The following is a 17728-nucleotide window of genomic DNA, read 5'->3' as shown; positions in this document are numbered from 1 at the left end:
AGAGAGAGAGAGAGAGAGAGAGAGAGAGCGTAAGAGGTTAAGAGAGAGAAAGGGCGAGAGCGCGAGTGAGAGGGTGGTGCACACGCACGCACGCACGCACGCACGCACGCACGCACGCACGCACGCTAATGCACGAGCGCTGCCCTCTGTGCATTAAGGGGCGCGTGTCGTCCGCATTGTCGGGGCTTGTGGAGGCTGCTGAGCTCGTGGTACGTCGTTGTTGCGCGTAGCCTAGTTCGTAGCCGCGTCTACGGACTCCTCCGGCACTTCCTCGATGCTCCCAAGGACGCCGCGTGTTTTCACGAATACGATGATCGACTCAGGTGAGGCAGGGCTGTGCTGCTTATTGTTGTCCATTTATTGCACGTTGTTCCCTCTGCTTGCGTGATACATACCGTGTGCGCGCGCGCACCCGCCTATAAGCGAAATCAAGAGAGACAGAGAGAAATTCCATAGGCTGCTGCTGCTGCTGCTAAACGCAGAGTCCCGTTAACAGCCTTACCGACTTTTTTTTATAAAAGTGCCGCATTTTTATAACTATATTTTCTCATTTACGTGGTCGCTTGACCCTCTTCTGCCTCCTCTATTTTTTTTTTTCCCCGGAGGTATTCGCACTCATCGCAACTACGGCTATGACGATAACACGGGCTCTCGCTCTTCTTATTGATCATTGCAATTTTAAGGCCAATAATCTTCTATGCTGAGTGCCTTGCTGTTTATATTTGCTAATAATTTTCCTCATCCGCTAGTTGTCATCTCGTTTCTCGAACGTCGACTTGTAAATGTTGCTCGAAGCCAATGTACCTTTATATCAATATTCATCCGAGTTCGTTAATATCTGGGGAATTTAGCACATTAATCAGCTGATAGATACAGTAGGATTTATCGGATATTTTCGAGCTTTAGATCCAAATGAAATCTAATTTTGCAACACGAAAATTTCATCATTCGACATACAAGCTAAAACTTGTAATATTTACTAGTTTTTTTTTTTTTTTTTTTTTTTTTTTTTTTTTTTAACTATTTAAACCGACTGAATAATTTGGTCAATTTTCCATTAAAATCCTTGTCGATCAAGATCATTTCATACAATTCAAATAATCACAGCACACGTATCTTAATAGAGGGGAGCTGCCATTTATTTGCAAGGTCGTTTTTTTCTTTTTTTTTTTCTACTACAAACGTATTATTTTTGTTATACAACTTGTAGAATACATGGTATCGGTAGTCACCTGATAATAAATATAATTTTCAAATTTTGTAATGTAAGCTATGTCGTAAGATACATTTTTTGCCACATATGACATTCGACTTATCTCTTGTACGTCAAATGTCAAGATCAGTACTCTATTAAAGAATCATTGAATTGATAATGCCTGATTTGCAATGAAGATGGCAAATCTTTAGCCTCTATATAAAAACTTTCAAGCAATGCTCGGAGAAAAAAAAGAAAAAAAAAAGGAATTGAATGTGTATCTATTATCTATACCAAAATAAAATATACCTTTTTGTTATGTAAAAAAATTTTAATTTATGCGCCTAAATTTTTTTTTATACTGACTGCAACCTTTAAACAGACTTTTAAACATATTATTTGTAGTTTGACCTTTTCAACCGGACGTCTAAGAAAATAGTATCTCAGTCGATGAATTTATCTGTATTTGCTCATTTATTCGACTTACACAACACATCACAACACATACACACACACGACACGACACACGCACACACACGCACACGCGCACACACACAACACAACACAAAATTAACCGCTAATTTGCATATTCTTGTTAGCTTCAAATATGTAAATAGTTATGAATAAGTTATATAAATATATATATATTTACGATACAATGTCTCAATGTCCAGGATTGTCTTAACGTTTCAAATAATTTGTTCGTTATGATCGATCGTGTTTGATATAACGTATTACTCATAAATTGATATAAATTTTTAAAATGATATTTAGCAATATTTAGCAATGGCATTGATTAAAATCTGGCATCTTTGAAAATTTTTCAATTTTTCAATTAAATAAGCGAAAGCCATGTTTTTGCCAATGCCTTTATCGATATTATTGCATTTTAGATATAAAATATAATTTATCTAAAGGATGCATGCTCTTGTTCAATGTTTATTTAATTAAAATTTATACTGACTATTGGTTTTTTATTTTTTCTTTTTCAGCTGAAGATCCAACCAAATTAGAGTTTTTAATGAAAATATTAGGTAAAATCAAATATGAGGCCTCAGAATTGTGAAAACTGCCTTAATGAAGAGGTCATGGCTTCGAATGGTTATTCCAGTGCTGCGGCCGTATCAACTAAGCAGTCGAAGAACAACTCACCACCCTGTGAGTCTGGGAATTGTATGTGTGTGCTTGGATTAGCCACCTTTATTTTTCTTAATACTACTATCTAGTTCACTTACTTGCATAATAACACACGTAGTGTTCTAACTATGTATTGTCATTAAAGTTTTATTCAGTAAATAACATAAACAATGATGATATCATTCAATTTCATTCTAGGTTACAGTGCAAAAGATCCATTGTTAATATAACTTCTGCGTTTGTTAACTAGAGAAATTAGAGAGATAAATGATATCAAAATTTAGAATACTTGAATTTTTATTATCATTGTAATACTTATGCTAGTCAGTAGTATATTTTGTAATTATACATTTATTAAAAAAAATTTAACGTCAATCAGGCAGTGTCGAGTAAATATTGTTTTTTAGACACGGATAAGTTTTTTGTTTATGTAATAATAATAGATTTGCATTGGACAATTATCTAACAATATATAAAGATAAGAATGTCTTTGGAAAATATAAGAGATAATTGTGGTATTTTGCAAAAAATTCTTTACGCCTATGATTTATGCGATCGATGTATAGTCCTGTAATAGTAAAAGTAACGAAGGAGATGAATGGTATATTGCAAAAACATGGGCCTTCAAACGAAACTATAGCAAGATTATGTCTTTGAATCTTTCCTATTTAAATCATTAAATTAACAAGATGAAGAATTAAGCTCTTGTAAGTAAAAGTATGGAATGTCGATAGAAAGTTTTTAAATTATTTATTTATATCGCAGTACTGTTATCATATTTCATTGTCATTGGATTTTAACATGTCTGTGCAGAGTATTTAATAGTACTATTATTATATTTCTGTGTTTCAGCGATGCCCTGGTTTGGTATGGATATCGGTGGTACATTATGTAAGTTAGTATACTTTGAACCAAAATACATAACAAAGGATGAAGCCGATGCAGAAGTTGAAACCTTAAAGAATATTCGTCAGTATTTGACAAAAAATTCAGCGTACGGCAAAACTGGTCATCGAGATGCACATTTGCAGGTGAGAGTTAGATTGTGAAAGATATTTTAAACAAATTAATTTTCTTAGTACAAACAATAGGTGATCCATTAGTAGGTCATTCAATATTAGGGAATTATTTTACCTTATTATAATTATTATGTATTTTGCTTATTAAGAAAGTATTTAAAAAAAAAAATTAATGACAAATAATTTGAAAAATTAAAATAATCTTTTCAAACGAATATACATAATGTGTCGAAATACCGTTAAAATAAATAAGTTATCAATAAAGCTTGCTATTAATTAAATATTGCTGATAATGTAATTTATTAATAATAAAAGGAAATATACGTATTCCTACCGTGTGATTAAAGTTTTGCGTTGCTTAAAGATAAATGATATTTGAATGATACTTGACAATGGTCATAATATCGTATAAATAGCCATTTTGAATTTTGAATGAAAGAATCGCTCATCCAACATATTTCTATTTAATCTGAAGTGGATGACGAAGTGGAGAGATCAAATTTAATTTAATGGACAAATTGTGTGTGCCCGCGTTTGTCTCAAGAGCGTGTTATAATATGTTTTTTAGATGGACGATGTCTGTATACGAGGCAGGCGGGGTACTTTGCACTTCATTAGGTTTCCCACGAGCGAGATGGGCAATTTCCTGGCACTGGCCAAGTCCAAGGGTATGGCCAACCTCGTGACAACGGTCTGCGCAACTGGTGGCGGAGCATACAAATTCGAAGAAAATTTCAAAAAGGAAGTCAATCTGAGTCTTGCGAAATTTGACGAGTTAGATAGTCTAATAAGGGGGATGCTTTACATTGAGATGACCAATCCGTGTGAATGTTATTACTGGACCAATCCAACCGATGATGAAAAGTGTCAGAAAATGCCCTATGACTTCTCAAAGCCGTATCCGTTTTTGGTTGGTTTTCCAATTGTTATTATATCTCTTTTCTGCCAAGACGACATTATGGTTTTAAACTTGGCTGTCGTCCCTGAGAATTTTCAACACATAATTATTATTATGTCATTGTCCACTGGTTTTTTTTCTATTTCATTCTTTCTTTATATCTATTTTTTACTTGATACCGCTTCAGTTTACGTACGATAAAAGTTCAAAGTTTATTTATCATTACCGCCAATACGCATTCTAAAATAATCTAAATATCTAATTATGCTTTAATTATCCTTAGGCTAAGGTAAAAAAAAAAAAAAAATAAAAAAAAAAAAAAAAAAAAAAAAAAAAAAAAAAAAAAAAAAAAAAAAATCTTATCAATCCGTTAGTGTCAAGGTTGAGAAAATATTTAATTTAATACGTTGTTTCAAAATATCATTGCAGCTTGTAAATATTGGCTCGGGTGTTAGTATATTGGCTGTGCAAGGCCCAAATGATTACAGAAGGATAAGCGGTACAAGGTAAATAATTTCAATAATATAAGAAAATGTATGGGCAATTAATTCATTCTTATGGGTCAAGAAGTAGCTCGAAATAAAAAATATCCTATTTATTCATTTTTTTTTTTTTTTTTTTTTTTTTTTTTTAATTATTTTTATTATTATTATTAGAGTTACAAGCTCTATTGTAAATTAGCACAAGTCGTAAATAGTAAAGAAAATTCCAAGTTTTTACCAATTTTGAAATCTTTAAGCAAATCCAATTAAAAATCATCAATGAAATTATTTTTGTAATAATAAAATGTCGATACGCTTTACAGTTTAGGTGGTGGTACGTTTTTAGGATTATGTTGTTTGTTAACTGGCTGTAATACATTTGAGGAAGCGATAGAGCTAGCGACTAGTGGAGATAGTACAAGGGTTGATAAATTGGTTAAGGATATTTATGGAGGAGGTTATTCACGATTTGGCTTACCAGGAGACCTTGTTGCAAGCAGGTAAAAAACTATTTAAATTAGAAAATACACTCTCGCAGTTAACATTAAGCATTAAGCAATTAAAGCGGGTAGTTTATAACTTCTTTTTCATTCAGAAATTTCAAGGCTTTTATTAGCTTATTTTAAAGTCGCACGTTTCTCAATTATCGAAATAATTGTAAATCTGTGCTTGCGTTAGAGAAAATAAAGTTATGGTATAAATAAAAAAAATAACAAATACAAAGGTGCAAAATGCAAAATATAAGTAGAGCATAATGAATTATTTGAAGAAGAAAAAGTTATTGTTGTAAATTAATTATAATCCGATCGAATACATAACTTTTTTTTTTTTTTTTTTTTTTATTCTAATGAGATTTTACAAAATTATTATAATTTATTTTCAATTGATAGAAATTTACATTGGAAATTAAACGTCTTAAAAATGCATGTTCAATAAATATAGTTTTGCTATTTACATGTTTAACGAGTTAATTTCTTGCATGGAAAGACTCCTAATGTAAATAATCATTCTTTTAGAATCTGCTAGTATTGACTAATTATTTCTTGTAGATACGCTTTGTAGTCTTTCTTCTTTCTAATTGCACATGTATTTTAAGTTTTTACGATGTCTGTAGTTTTGGACAGATGAATTCTAAGGACAGGAGGAATACTGTAACGAAGGAGGATCTTGCCCGCGCCACTCTCGTCACCATAACAAATAATATTGGATCGATAACGAGGATGTGCGCTCTTAACGAAAAGATCGAAAGGGTATGCTTTGTTATTTGGACGATATTCTTTTAATAAATGGAAGTATGTGAAAACGATTGCATGAATAGCAATGGCCTAATTATAATTAAATCGATGCTTTTAAATTCAAATGAAACGATTTCTTGTATAATTTCACATTGATACTTATAAATATTTAGTATTCCAATGGATCGACTAGTTTATAAACGAGAACTTAGAAAGTTTAATTTACACATAAATATACAGAGACAATGCTTGGATACATTGTCATTAAATATTTGAAAATATCAATTAAATGCCTGAATAAAGTAAATTTACCATCTTTTGTGTAAAAACTTTTTAAAAATGTTGAATATGCTAGAAATATTATAGCTTTGCTTACAGAGCTTCGTTAAATGAAATGCGATTTGGAAAAATTTCAATTTCTTAATTTCAACAACACAACATTATTCAGCAAGACAACATTGATTAACAGTGATTTTTTTCTATGTATTTATTTATATATAGCCTTTGAATTATTTTCATTCGAAAGAGATTTTCTTAAAACATATTTGTTTATATTATTATTATTATAATTATTATTTTTTTATATTGATTACATTGATTGAAGGAATTAATTTTTTATCGTAGGTAGTATTTGTTGGAAACTTCTTACGTGTGAATCCTATTTCAATGAAGTTACTAGCTTCGGCAATGGACTATTGGTCGAAAGGAACACTTAAAGCTCTCTTTTTAGAACACGAGGTGACATATCATTATCATTGTTATTGTTTATCATAACTTTTCACTACACTAAGTGACCTGCAATAATTCATTTTATCAATTTTGTAGGGTTATTTTGGTGCGGTGGGATGTTTATTACAATTTACTGGTGACATAAGTTAAGGAAGGTTATTATCGAGCAATGTTTGCATTCTAATAGGAATATATGGAAAAATTAAACAAATTATACAAGAAATAAATTAACGACTTTATTTATTTCTTGTATAAATTTACTCATTGATGTATTTATTCATTTGTACACATGTACATAAATGCTTGTATCATTCCAATTGTAAAATGACTTGTAATTCAGCGAATACTTCGACATTTTAATTATGGTTATTAATCTATTTATTTTATTATTCTATAATCTTTTTTTTTTTAATTTTTTTTTTTTTTAATAAGTTTTTACAAGAATTATTATCCTTGGCAATATTTGTGGCCAAAAAGTGAATTTTATAAGGTAGGAAGAGCACAATTTTTAATAACGCTTAAAAATTTTAATGTTTTTATATATTATTTATCGATATATGTAATAATCATTTGAATAATCGATTAATTTTTTTTTAACCATGATAACAAATTGAAATGAAATCATCACAAATACGTATTTATATAGAAATATTGAAGATTAACTTCAGACACAAATGCAACTATATATTGCATACAATATTTTATTTTCCTGAATTGAGTGGAATTGAAAAATTGATTTTTATATTAAAAAAAAAAAAAAAAAAAAAAAAAAAAAAAAAAAAAAAAAAAAAAAAAAAAAAAAATAAAAAAAAAAAACAAAGTATACATGGTTTTTGGTTGCTATACAGTTAACATATAAATGGATAGTCACAATGGTCTTTTGGATTATTGATCTAAGAACAACAATTGTGTAGTAAATGCATAAATCTCACATAATTATGAAATATATTTGTTATTTTAGTTTTAATAAAAACACTCAAAAATGTTATTTAACACATTGAGTTTTATTACATACAATAATTTTCATTGTCATGTTAGTACATTGGAATTACAAATATTGTTTAAAAATATATGTTAATTATGTATATATTGCTGTTAATGCCGAAACGAACAATTGCTTTTGTTTTTCATAATTTTCATTCTTGCTTACTTTACAAAAATGGAGTCGACTGCAATAGTCGTAAATAAATTTAATTCAATGTACAAATACAACACATAATATAATTATGTAAAGCGTCATTTTATGAATCAGTTTGTTAATAAAAGAAGAATATGTTAATTAAAACAACATGTTTACATAATGTATGTAGTGTGTTAAAAAAATTATAAATATAATGATTAAAAGACAAATTGCTTGCAATTATAAATGTATTTCGATGGATAATTGAAATTGAAAATGTTGCATAAAATATTGAAAAAAATTAATGGACGTCTTTAATATTTACAGAAACTTTTTATCGCATTAATTATTCTGCACAGTTTTCTATAAAGACTAATTCCGACATATCTCAAGCATATCTGTGCTTATCACATCAATGTATTGATTCGGTTATTATCAATTGATTTGTTGTTATAGTCAGTTTAGGTAGTAATAAGAAATATATGACATATATTATAGATAATATTGTCATGCGAATGGAATTAAAAAAAAATTATATAAAATTTTTTATGCTTAAACGCTGCAGTTTAAAGTAACAATCTATAACGGATTACAATTAGTTGTATAAGTTAATGATATAAGCTTGTTGGATAGAAAAATATCTCCTATGTATTTAAATAGAGGGTGAGCGATAATTAATTAAGATAAGTCATTCGTTGTGTCGAAATTTCGCTTTGACAATTATAATTATGTGAAAATCTTTGTGTACATATTAACAATACTTGGGCCGTACTTATCGAACGGCCCTACAGTGTATTGAAAGCAGATTATGCGTTTCTTGTTACTACCTAATAAAATGTTGGCCAACCATGATTAACAAAAGCACTAATTCTCATAAGATAGTGAGTATCCACAAGCTGAATCGCGCGATGGGTTTATTAATTTTACAATTTTATCTCTTAAATTTGGATGATTGTAAGATGATACCAGCTAGTCTCTCGGCGAGAACTATTATTACGGAATTCGGCATTCCCGAGACTGGGATTGGTAGAACACTAGCATCGACTATTCGGAGGCCCTGGATTCCGTGTACCCTGCAATACGAAATAGACGTTCACATAAATGTTGTAATAATTGAATATAAAGTTTATAAATTTTGATTATTTAGATTTTTTAATAAAGTTAGTTTTTTGAATAAACTTGCCTGACTTTTATTACGATTTTTCTCTCTTCGTATTTATATGACAGTTAAGGCTATGACATATGATAATAAAATCTATTAGTGCGCGCCTAACGTATGTTTCAAGTATGCTTATGTAAATCGATAGAAAGTCTTAAATTTGACGTTTATAGCTAATAAGTATTGTAAACATTTTAATATTGATATTATGACGGAAATTTTTTAGAGACAATAGCGGCGAGCGAGAAAATAATATTTTAAATGAATAATTTAAATGACAAATTTGATAATTAATCATTCGAAGATAGCGACATTTCGTTGTGTTAATCAAAGGAGCAAAGTAATTTCTTTGTAAACCAATAATATTTGCACTTCTTATTTGTCTAAAGATTTTCATACAGATGTTATATATATTTTTTCTCAATATAAGCAATTTTTATAAATTTCTTGTTTATATACATTTTTATAAGTACGGCATAAATGTCAATATCCATTATTGTAGAGATGACATTAAGTTTATATATCTATATTGTTTTGTTTTGCCAGTTATAAGTGATAATGAATCGGACGGTATAAATACTCGGATTACTCTAACCGACAGTCGCATAATAATCAAACGAATAAGTTAACGAGCTATTATTATTCTAGCATCGACTAATTATTATTATTATTATTATTATTATCTTGACTCCCACTTCACATATCAGAGATAAGAGCGAGGAAGGAGGAGGTTTCGCAATCCGCCCACCTTAAAAATTCGTCGACGACGCCGTCTTCGTCGCTGTTACCCATTTTGCAGGTGCCGGTCGGATGATGACTCGTGAGCCCAGCCACCCTTATAACGCATTCCGCAAACGCGTCATCTCGATAATCCTGCACGAGGTCCTGGCATTCCTCGATGTCGGGTACGTGAACCTCCGCGCCGAACTTACGGAAAAGCGGTGTGCGGATGATGGAAAGCCCTAATCTTATCGCTGGAAGGTAAGGTAATTGGTTGCTTAGAGCATGAGCTCTTAAACTCTCGATTTTTGTTTATCCGACATTTCAGAAGTTTCTTAAAAAATAAATCTCGATTCAATCATATCGAGAGAGAGAGAGAGAGAGAGAGAGAGAGAGAGAGAGAGAGAGAGAGAGAGAGAGAGAGAGAGAGAGAGATAGAGAAGCCTTAGCATCGTTTTATTTCATTGCAATTGCCTGGATTATACATCAGAGTACTTCAAATTTCTTTTGTATTTTAATAAATGCTAAAATCGTCGCGCCAAAGACCGATTTCATTTTTTATATACAACAAATTGCACGAAATATTCTCGTCAAGCCCAATATCCACGCGTTCTCTTGATTTTCCATCTTTTTTTCTTTCATCACTCTCCCCGGGTCATCAGTATAATATCCGACAATCTTTTTTACTTTATATCGCGACATTTACATCTTTCAGTCATAACAATTGCAATCGACTCTAGCTTAATGCATCATTCATTAATCATCCGAATCACTGCGAATGCATAATTACAAGTGTAAAATCGTAGAAAATACTTTCTAACGAAAGCCATAGCGGTTATTCTCGGTTTTATCGATATGGTAGAACGGAGAATTTAAAGATAGCACGAGCGAGCGCCTATTTACATTTACGAGCAAAATATATTTTTAGCCCACACGCGTTCGAGCGACAATATACGAATTTTCGCACAACAAGTCGCCTCGTAATTACTCAAGTGTACTTGGGCGCGCGATGCTGCATTAACGGCATAAGCTTAATTAATTATGCCTTAATCAACTAACAATAATTCGGGGATCGTCGTCGGGCCAAATCTCATTAGCGGCGGCACGCAAATTTACCATCGCCAAACTCTTCTAAATGCCATTAGCCATACCGTTTATAGTGCACGCGACATCTTCATATCGCTCGAGGAAAGCCGGTTCGATGATCGGTCGATCGAAAATGCTATTCGACCCGAGCGTTATATTCCCGCGGCTCTTTGGCTGCAAACAATTCGACATGAATATGAAGCCGTGGCGCATCGGGTCGGCGTAACTTGGAAAGAGCGATCTGAAAGTCTAATTCACATTGGCATTAATTTATTAAAAGCTTTGGTCAGTAATTTTCTCGATCTTCGCAATTCGCCTTCGACTGTGACGAAGAAGAAAAGCAAAACGAAGAGACGATAAAGCAACAGAGAAATGAGAACAACGACGACAAAAGCAACGAAAACAAAAAAAGGGAAAAGAAAAAAAAAGTAACATTTCTATGATTGACAATGACGATTGAATTGAATAGATCGTTGGTATAATTTCCAATTAACGGGCAAACATCGAGTCGAAGCACCGTTAATGCGTACACCGTCGTTACCGCAAAATCGGTACGATTGTCAAAAACTTGCAATAAAGTACTTATTTTAAAGAAAGTTCAAAGGGACAGTGACGCACGAGCGGGGTAGGGGTAGGGGGATTTGCAATGCGCGTGAAATTCTTATTGAACGAGCGTATATGACATATGACAATATAATATGACAATTTAATAAAGCAAGAGTAGTGCATAGAATGATAATTTATGTTTAAATGTGTACGTAGTATGAAATACATAAACGAGGCTTCGTTTGGTAGCATTGGAATATTTATGGAGAATATTTATGCATCGTTACGAAATTATTCAATGAACACTGTTGGATTTATCGTATTAAACGATACATTGACGTTGACAAAAAAATGGATTCTTACGATTTTTCTTAATAGATATTTATAAACGGTTGAAGCGAATGAAATTAGTTCTATCAAGGCATTTTTATTTTTATTTGTTATTGTTATTGTTGTCGTCGTCGTCGTCGTCGTCGTCGTCGTTGTTATTGTTGTTGTTGTTGTTGTTGTTGTTGTTGTTGTTGTTGTTGTTGTTGTTGTTGTTGTTGTTGTTGTTGTTGTTGTTGTTGTTGTTGTTGTTGTTGTTGTTGTTGTTGTTGTTGTTGTTGTTGTTGTTGTTGTTGTTGTTGTTGTTGTTGTTGTTGTTGTTGTTGTTGTTGTTGTTGTTGTTGTTGTTGTTGTTGTTGTTGTTGTTGTTGTTGTTGTTGTTGTTGTTGTTGTTGTTGTTGTTGTTGTTGTTGTTGTTGTTGTTGTTGTTGTTGTTGTTGTTGTTGTTGTTGTTGTTGTTGTTGTTGTTGTTGTTGTTGTTGTTGTTGTTGTTGTTGTTGTTGTTGTTGTTGTTGTTGTTGTTGTTGTTGTTGTTGTTGTTGTTGTTGTTGTTGTTGTTGTTGTTGTTGTTGTTGTTGTTGTTGTTGTTGTTGTTGTTGTTGTTGTTGTTGTTGTTGTTGTTGTTGTTGTTGTTGTTGTTGTTGTTGTTGTTGTTGTTGTTGTTGTTGTTGTTGTTGTTGTTGTTGTTGTTGTTGTTGTTGTTGTTGTTGTTGTTGTTGTTACACTTTTGTCGAAAGATCATCGTTTATTTATTTATTTATCCGGTGTCAGAGTATCGTTATACAGTACGTTCGAAGAATATAAATAATTAATATTTTCGTAAAACCTAATGTCTGATGTTTCAAATATTTTCGTTAAACGCACATTTAATGTGTATCTAAATATCCGAATTATATTAACGTTTTTATTCGTTCTTAATAGTGTTTTCACAATTGTATTTATCTTTTTGAAAGCTATTAATCACTAAATTTTATTATCTATTAGATATAATTATGTCAATGCTGATTTCGTTTATTTAAGATAATTCGAGATTTTACAAGTTTTTGTCTAATCGTAAAATTCACATTTTATTTCATAATGATGTTTCGTGAATGTGATCTGAACGTGAATTAACTCGCTTGGGAATATATCATATTTGCAAATGGCACGTGAGACGTTTCGTTTAAACGTTTAAACGTTTAAACGGTTCGTCTCACCGTGTTTTGTGTGTGTGTGTGTTTATATATATATATATATATATATATATATATATATATATATATATATATATATATGTAGAGAAATTAATCACCTTGGTTCGATAATTTGAAATAATTTTAAGCAGTTTTTCATCGGTAGAGGCAATGCCAGCAAGAAGCACAGCGCTATCATTGACTCGAGCAATGCCCATAATTCCATTAGAAGCCAGAAGCCCTAAATAAATTAATGGTTAAGCGTAAGAAAGAAAGGAAGTAAAATTATGTTTTTATAAATTGAGACGATGAAACGCGCGGCTGAAACGTTTTGCAGGAATTTAAAATTTTACTTAATTTTACTAAATCTTTACTATTGCCATCATTATTTGTTTACCAGTGTCATCAACATTAATTATAAGAATAAGCAAAATAAATATAAATATAAAATTAAGTAAAATTTATTTTTAGCGAAATTATAAAGGAATTTCATTCATTGTACGAATTAGTTTTCGAAGAATTTTTCCTCTCCCGTCAAACAGGTTATTTTACGAATAAGCTTTTTTTTTTCCTTCTCGTATATTTAAATTGATTAAAGTTTTCATTATATAAGAGTTCGTCTAACGACGAGGCCGTTCTAATGTAATATCTTTGATTGAGAATAATCTTAGGATTGAGCGGATTATAAATATAATGAACATAATAGTGTTCCACTTAACTCATGTGCATGCGGGGGAGGGGGGGGGGCGGGGGCGGGAACACAAATAATCGATAGTTTATTCATGTATTTAACAAGGGGCTAATCATGGGGCATTTGAACTTTATTGTTTGAAGTATTGATTGAATTTTATGTTTTACCGCAAAAATCTTGCCGTAAATCGTCTCTTTTCCTTTCGTTATTCAAGCAATTTGTAAATACAATTTACTCAATATTATAAGTATAAGTACTAACCAGTTCCGAATAAAAAGTATTGGACAATGGTTGAAATGGATTGAAGTTTTTTTAATGTGATACTGACTGGTGATTTCAGCTGTACATAAACAGGCATATTAAAGTGATCGATGTAGTTTTTTCCGACCGCTGGAACATCGAGTTGCACTGGTATCTACAAGAATAATTATTAAGATATTAAGAAGAGAAATGAGAAGAAGAAGGTAAGTAAGTGAGTAAGTAAGTAACAGTTAAGCGGGCGAGCTGACCCGAATGATAGTTGATGAAACATAATGGTTTCGCGTATTTTTACATTTTATATGATTAATTATGTCGTTAATTTTGTATTTAATTATAATTCATATTTATTAATTAAAAGATTCTTCAAATTTTGAATATTATTGTATTATTAATAGAAAACTCTTTGAAAATTGGAATAATGTAATCTTTTGAATATTAAAAAATAAAACCTTAAATTTATCCAATTGATCTCTCGGTCCAATACCAGAAATCATCAATAAATGCGGAGTACCAATTGCACCTGCGCAAAGTATAACTTCTTCCGTAGCTTCAATTTCTTCACTTAGGCCATCCTCGTATTGTACTTCAACGCCAACAATTTTATTTTCCTTATCTAGCAGGATCTTCAATTCCAATGAAGCAAAGGGGGTTAAAGTAGTGTATTCCACAGTCCTTTCAATGATTACGTAATTATTGGGTGAGTGATTGTCGCGAGATGGTCCAAAGGGTCCGTATAGGTAAATAACTGAAATTCTTTTAATCTGAAATTCGCTCATCAAGCTGCAATTATATAGATTTGGGTACCGATAAGAATATGTTGCGCCAATTTTCTTTCGCCTTACGACTCGCTTAACTTGGGCAGCGACGTAGTGGAAATTTAATTTTTTTCTCAAAAAATTGGATTTCACCGCGTTCCTTATAGCGTTTAATCGTCGCGTTAGTGAGTTCAACGGATGATTAGACCGTGTGTTCCATATATTATAAATTAGATTGAAAAAAAAAAAAAATCATAGATTGTATACAATGAATGAATATAAAATTAAATTTCTTGAATTTGTATACATATGTGAGTGAAAAAAATATTACAAAAATATGAACAACAGCTTTTTGTAACAACAAAATTCCTAAATAATTGAAAAATTCGTATGAATATTTATTAATATATTTTAATATTAATAAGCATTCCATTCCTCGATCGATATAACACAAAGAAATTATTTATTAATGTATAAAAGTATATTCATAAATAGTGCAGTGTTGCCGAATAAATTAAAGATTTTTTTTTTTTTTTTTTTTTTTTTTAAAAAATAAAAAATTTTTTTTTTTTTTTTTTTTTTTTTTAGAAAATTACAAATATACTTCTTCTATACCTTTTTCTTTTTTTACACTTACTTTCTCTATAAACAGAATGTAATCAGGCAAAAATGTCAAGATATGGTAAATTTAATGCAGACGTAAATACCGGACACTTATAAATGCTAAATATCATGCTTATCAAGTATCAGGTAAAATATTTCCGTATTCTTTATATATTTTATTATATTTTTGTCTTTTCTCTTTATTTTCTCTTTCTAAGATAGCATGGTTAGCTAAATCATTGGTTGGGTTGGAAAACTAAGTCGAGTGGTTAGAGGGTTTTGCGTAAATGTGGTGGGCACGCGATAGCGCGTAAAGAAAGGAGGTCGCTCACCCTGGTAACCGTCGTGTCGACGAGGATGTGGAGATTAGCCCGATCCCAAGCGGCCCTCAAGTGCGAGTGGTAGGTGCTCCACCGGGCGCCCTTGTACAAGGTGGTCTGAGCCTCGGCGAAGCTCGCCCCGCTCCCCCAGAGGCTGTTCGCGGCTTCGCGCATCGCTCGAGCGAGATCCTCCTTGACGAGGGCGGCTCGGGCGCGCACGAGCTTCGTCACGCGGTGAAAGTAGGGCTGGAGCTCCACGTGGGACCAGCCCTCGGGCCAGTGCGAGTAATCCTCCGGGCGACCGAACGAGTGCACCAGATAGTTCAGTTGACCGCTGCCGCCGAGGCCCTTCCCTCGCGGGATGTTTTGTCGCTGTCGACGAGGTCATTTATCATAATAGAATTGTACGATTATCCTTGCTATCGTTAGCAGTTCACGTACTCTCACGTGTGTGTGTGTGTGTGTGTGTGGGGGTTGTGCACGCACGCTCTACATTTAAATACTCGAGCTTTTTGGCAACTTATTGGCTGACCTGCGACGATCGAGCGATAGCTTTACGTCATTTACATGCTCAACGCTCGCTAAAAGGATTATGTTACGGAAACTTCTATTCTATTCGATTCTACGCTGTGATGTGATTTTTTACAATGCGCTAAGGATTTGTTTGGCGCGTAAAAGCCGTAGTGTATTTAATAAATATTCGATGATAATGCGATGATCCGATGATAGCGCTTCGGTATGCGTCAGACTAAGCGTAGAACAATGTGAATTAAGCAAAGTTAATTACATCTTGAATGAGAATAACAGATATTTTAATATCTGTTGATAACAATATTTGCCATATAGAATATAAAGGATCAAATAAAATTTGGTCAGTAGCGTAACAAAAGTGCAGATAATATTTATATATATATATATATATATATATATATTTTTTTTTTTTCGTTCATAAATTTTCATAGCTTATAAATTGCAAGTGCTCAAGTTCTTAAAGCACCAGCGTTGGCCGGAATGAATTTTACAAATGAACGACTTATTAGATTAACCCCCAATTACGCTGGATTATTAATATTGAAACGACACATTGCTCGAACTCTCGGCTTCTTCACATTCCAGCGTCATCCAAGGTCATTTGATTTTCAAATTAAAATCGCGTACCAACGTCATAGTGCAACGATATACGATAAGACAAGCGCGAAACGAAATGTCTTACGTTGTCCAAGAGACCCTTGGAAGAAAAGGACTGCGATTCCGTTTTGTATGCCCAGTCCATGTAGGACTTTTGCAGGATCGGTGCCGCTATTGGAATGGTCGATAACCAACCGAAGTAGCCGCCGGCCTCCACCAGGAGAACCGTAGTATTCGAATTTGCTGATAAACGCGAGGCCATGACACATCCCGCGGTACCAGCTCCAACTGAAAATTATTTCTATATTGATTCTACATTTTTTATCGCCGATAAATGTTTTGGTCCATGACAGGAAAAACAAAAACAACAAAAAAAAAAAAAAAAAACAAACAAACAAACAAACAAACAAACTCGAAAATATACTCGAGCCTATTAAAAATTATTGCAAATTGTAAATATAATTAGGTGATAATAGGCGAATAATTAACGATGATTTATGTCGATGAGACGAGCGATTAGGCCAAAAAGACCCAAGCTAAGAATAATGATAATATTTAATTGAAATGCTCTTTTAAGATGAGATTACGTGTGAACGTTCCGGTATAATAATTCGAAAAAAAAAAGAAGAAAAAAAAACATTAAACGATGCGACCTGAAATTTATAAAGTGCTAGAGGTAAACAATAAAACTAGATAAAAAAAAATTGCACGTAAATTCTTTTCTGACTGATACTAATAATACATTTATCAATGTTTTATAAATTTACTACATATATCCTTTGTTTTACACGCATAAATATTGTTATTATCACCCAACAACCGTAGAATATTTATCAAAATCGATTTATAGATGTACTCGGCCGATAAGCCGTTAATTATACATAGAATCATGGAAATACATTTTTCCACGTTTCCTCTTTGACATGCAAGCTCTTTTTCTTTCTTATTTCAAGCCTATCGGGCACTCGCATCGATACGTAAATCGCACGATTAGCATGTAATGCGCGATGTATTTTTGATGGGAAAATTTGAAATATGACTGCTTCTCTGTATTGAGAGACAAAATGAGATCGAGTCGAAAAGGAGTGGAAAGAGAATAATTAATCGCGATACTGATGATAAAAAAAACGGGGGGGGGGGGGGGG

General features: G+C 32.3%; 2 protein-coding genes across 4 annotated transcripts in view; one reads left to right on the top strand and one right to left on the bottom strand.

The window, feature by feature from the left end:
- Positions 1-288: 288 nt before the first annotated feature.
- fbl (pantothenate kinase 3 fbl) lies at positions 289-7114 on the top strand. Of its 3 annotated transcripts, none has more exons than XM_011502078.1 (9): positions 289-323; positions 2188-2353; positions 3185-3363; positions 3920-4261; positions 4679-4755; positions 5055-5231; positions 5828-5981; positions 6591-6704; positions 6792-7114. In XM_011502078.1, exons 2-9 carry the CDS (start codon positions 2242-2244, stop codon positions 6843-6845), a joined length of 1209 nt encoding a protein of 402 aa, XP_011500380.1. In that variant the 5' UTR covers positions 289-323; positions 2188-2241; the 3' UTR covers positions 6846-7114. The 3 variants fall into 3 exon arrangements, with proteins under 3 accessions (XP_011500380.1, XP_011500381.1, XP_011500379.1); XM_011502079.1 differs by having other exon boundaries at positions 2188-2368; positions 5846-5981; XM_011502077.1 differs by having other exon boundaries at positions 2188-2368.
- Positions 7115-8704: 1590 nt separating this feature from the next.
- LOC105364255 (neither inactivation nor afterpotential protein G) overlaps positions 8705-17728 on the bottom strand; it is a 9618-nt gene continuing 594 nt past the window's right edge. The window contains exons 2-9 of the mRNA XM_011502142.1: positions 16669-16871; positions 15412-15827; positions 14227-14449; positions 13778-13931; positions 12945-13066; positions 10846-11029; positions 9723-9948; positions 8705-8888 (exon numbers count right to left, since the gene is read on the bottom strand). Of these exons, the coding sequence (XP_011500444.1) occupies positions 8747-8888; positions 9723-9948; positions 10846-11029; positions 12945-13066; positions 13778-13931; positions 14227-14449; positions 15412-15827; positions 16669-16871 (1670 nt within the window). The 3' untranslated portion in view covers positions 8705-8746. The remainder of the gene's footprint in view (positions 8889-9722; positions 9949-10845; positions 11030-12944; positions 13067-13777; positions 13932-14226; positions 14450-15411; positions 15828-16668; positions 16872-17728) is intronic.

The sequence above is a fragment of the Ceratosolen solmsi genome, unplaced genomic scaffold, assembly GCF_000503995.2.
Source record: "Ceratosolen solmsi marchali unplaced genomic scaffold, CerSol_1.0 scaffold43, whole genome shotgun sequence".
Lineage (NCBI taxonomy): Eukaryota > Metazoa > Arthropoda > Insecta > Hymenoptera > Agaonidae > Ceratosolen > Ceratosolen solmsi.
The sequence above is the reverse complement of the archived record's forward strand: the minus strand, read 5'-3'. Positions and strand labels throughout refer to the sequence as shown.

Bases quoted from the DNA above. Each gene is read 5' to 3' on its own strand.
- fbl (XM_011502077.1), top strand. From the start codon at position 2,242: ATGAGGCCTCAGAATTGTGAAAACTGCCTTAATGAAGAGGTCATGGCT. The intron at 4,262-4,678 runs GTTGGTTTTCCA...ATATCATTGCAG, and splicing joins CAAAGCCGTATCCGTTTTTG to CTTGTAAATATTGGCTCGGG. The intron at 5,982-6,590 runs GTATGCTTTGTT...TTTTTATCGTAG, and splicing joins TTAACGAAAAGATCGAAAGG to GTAGTATTTGTTGGAAACTT.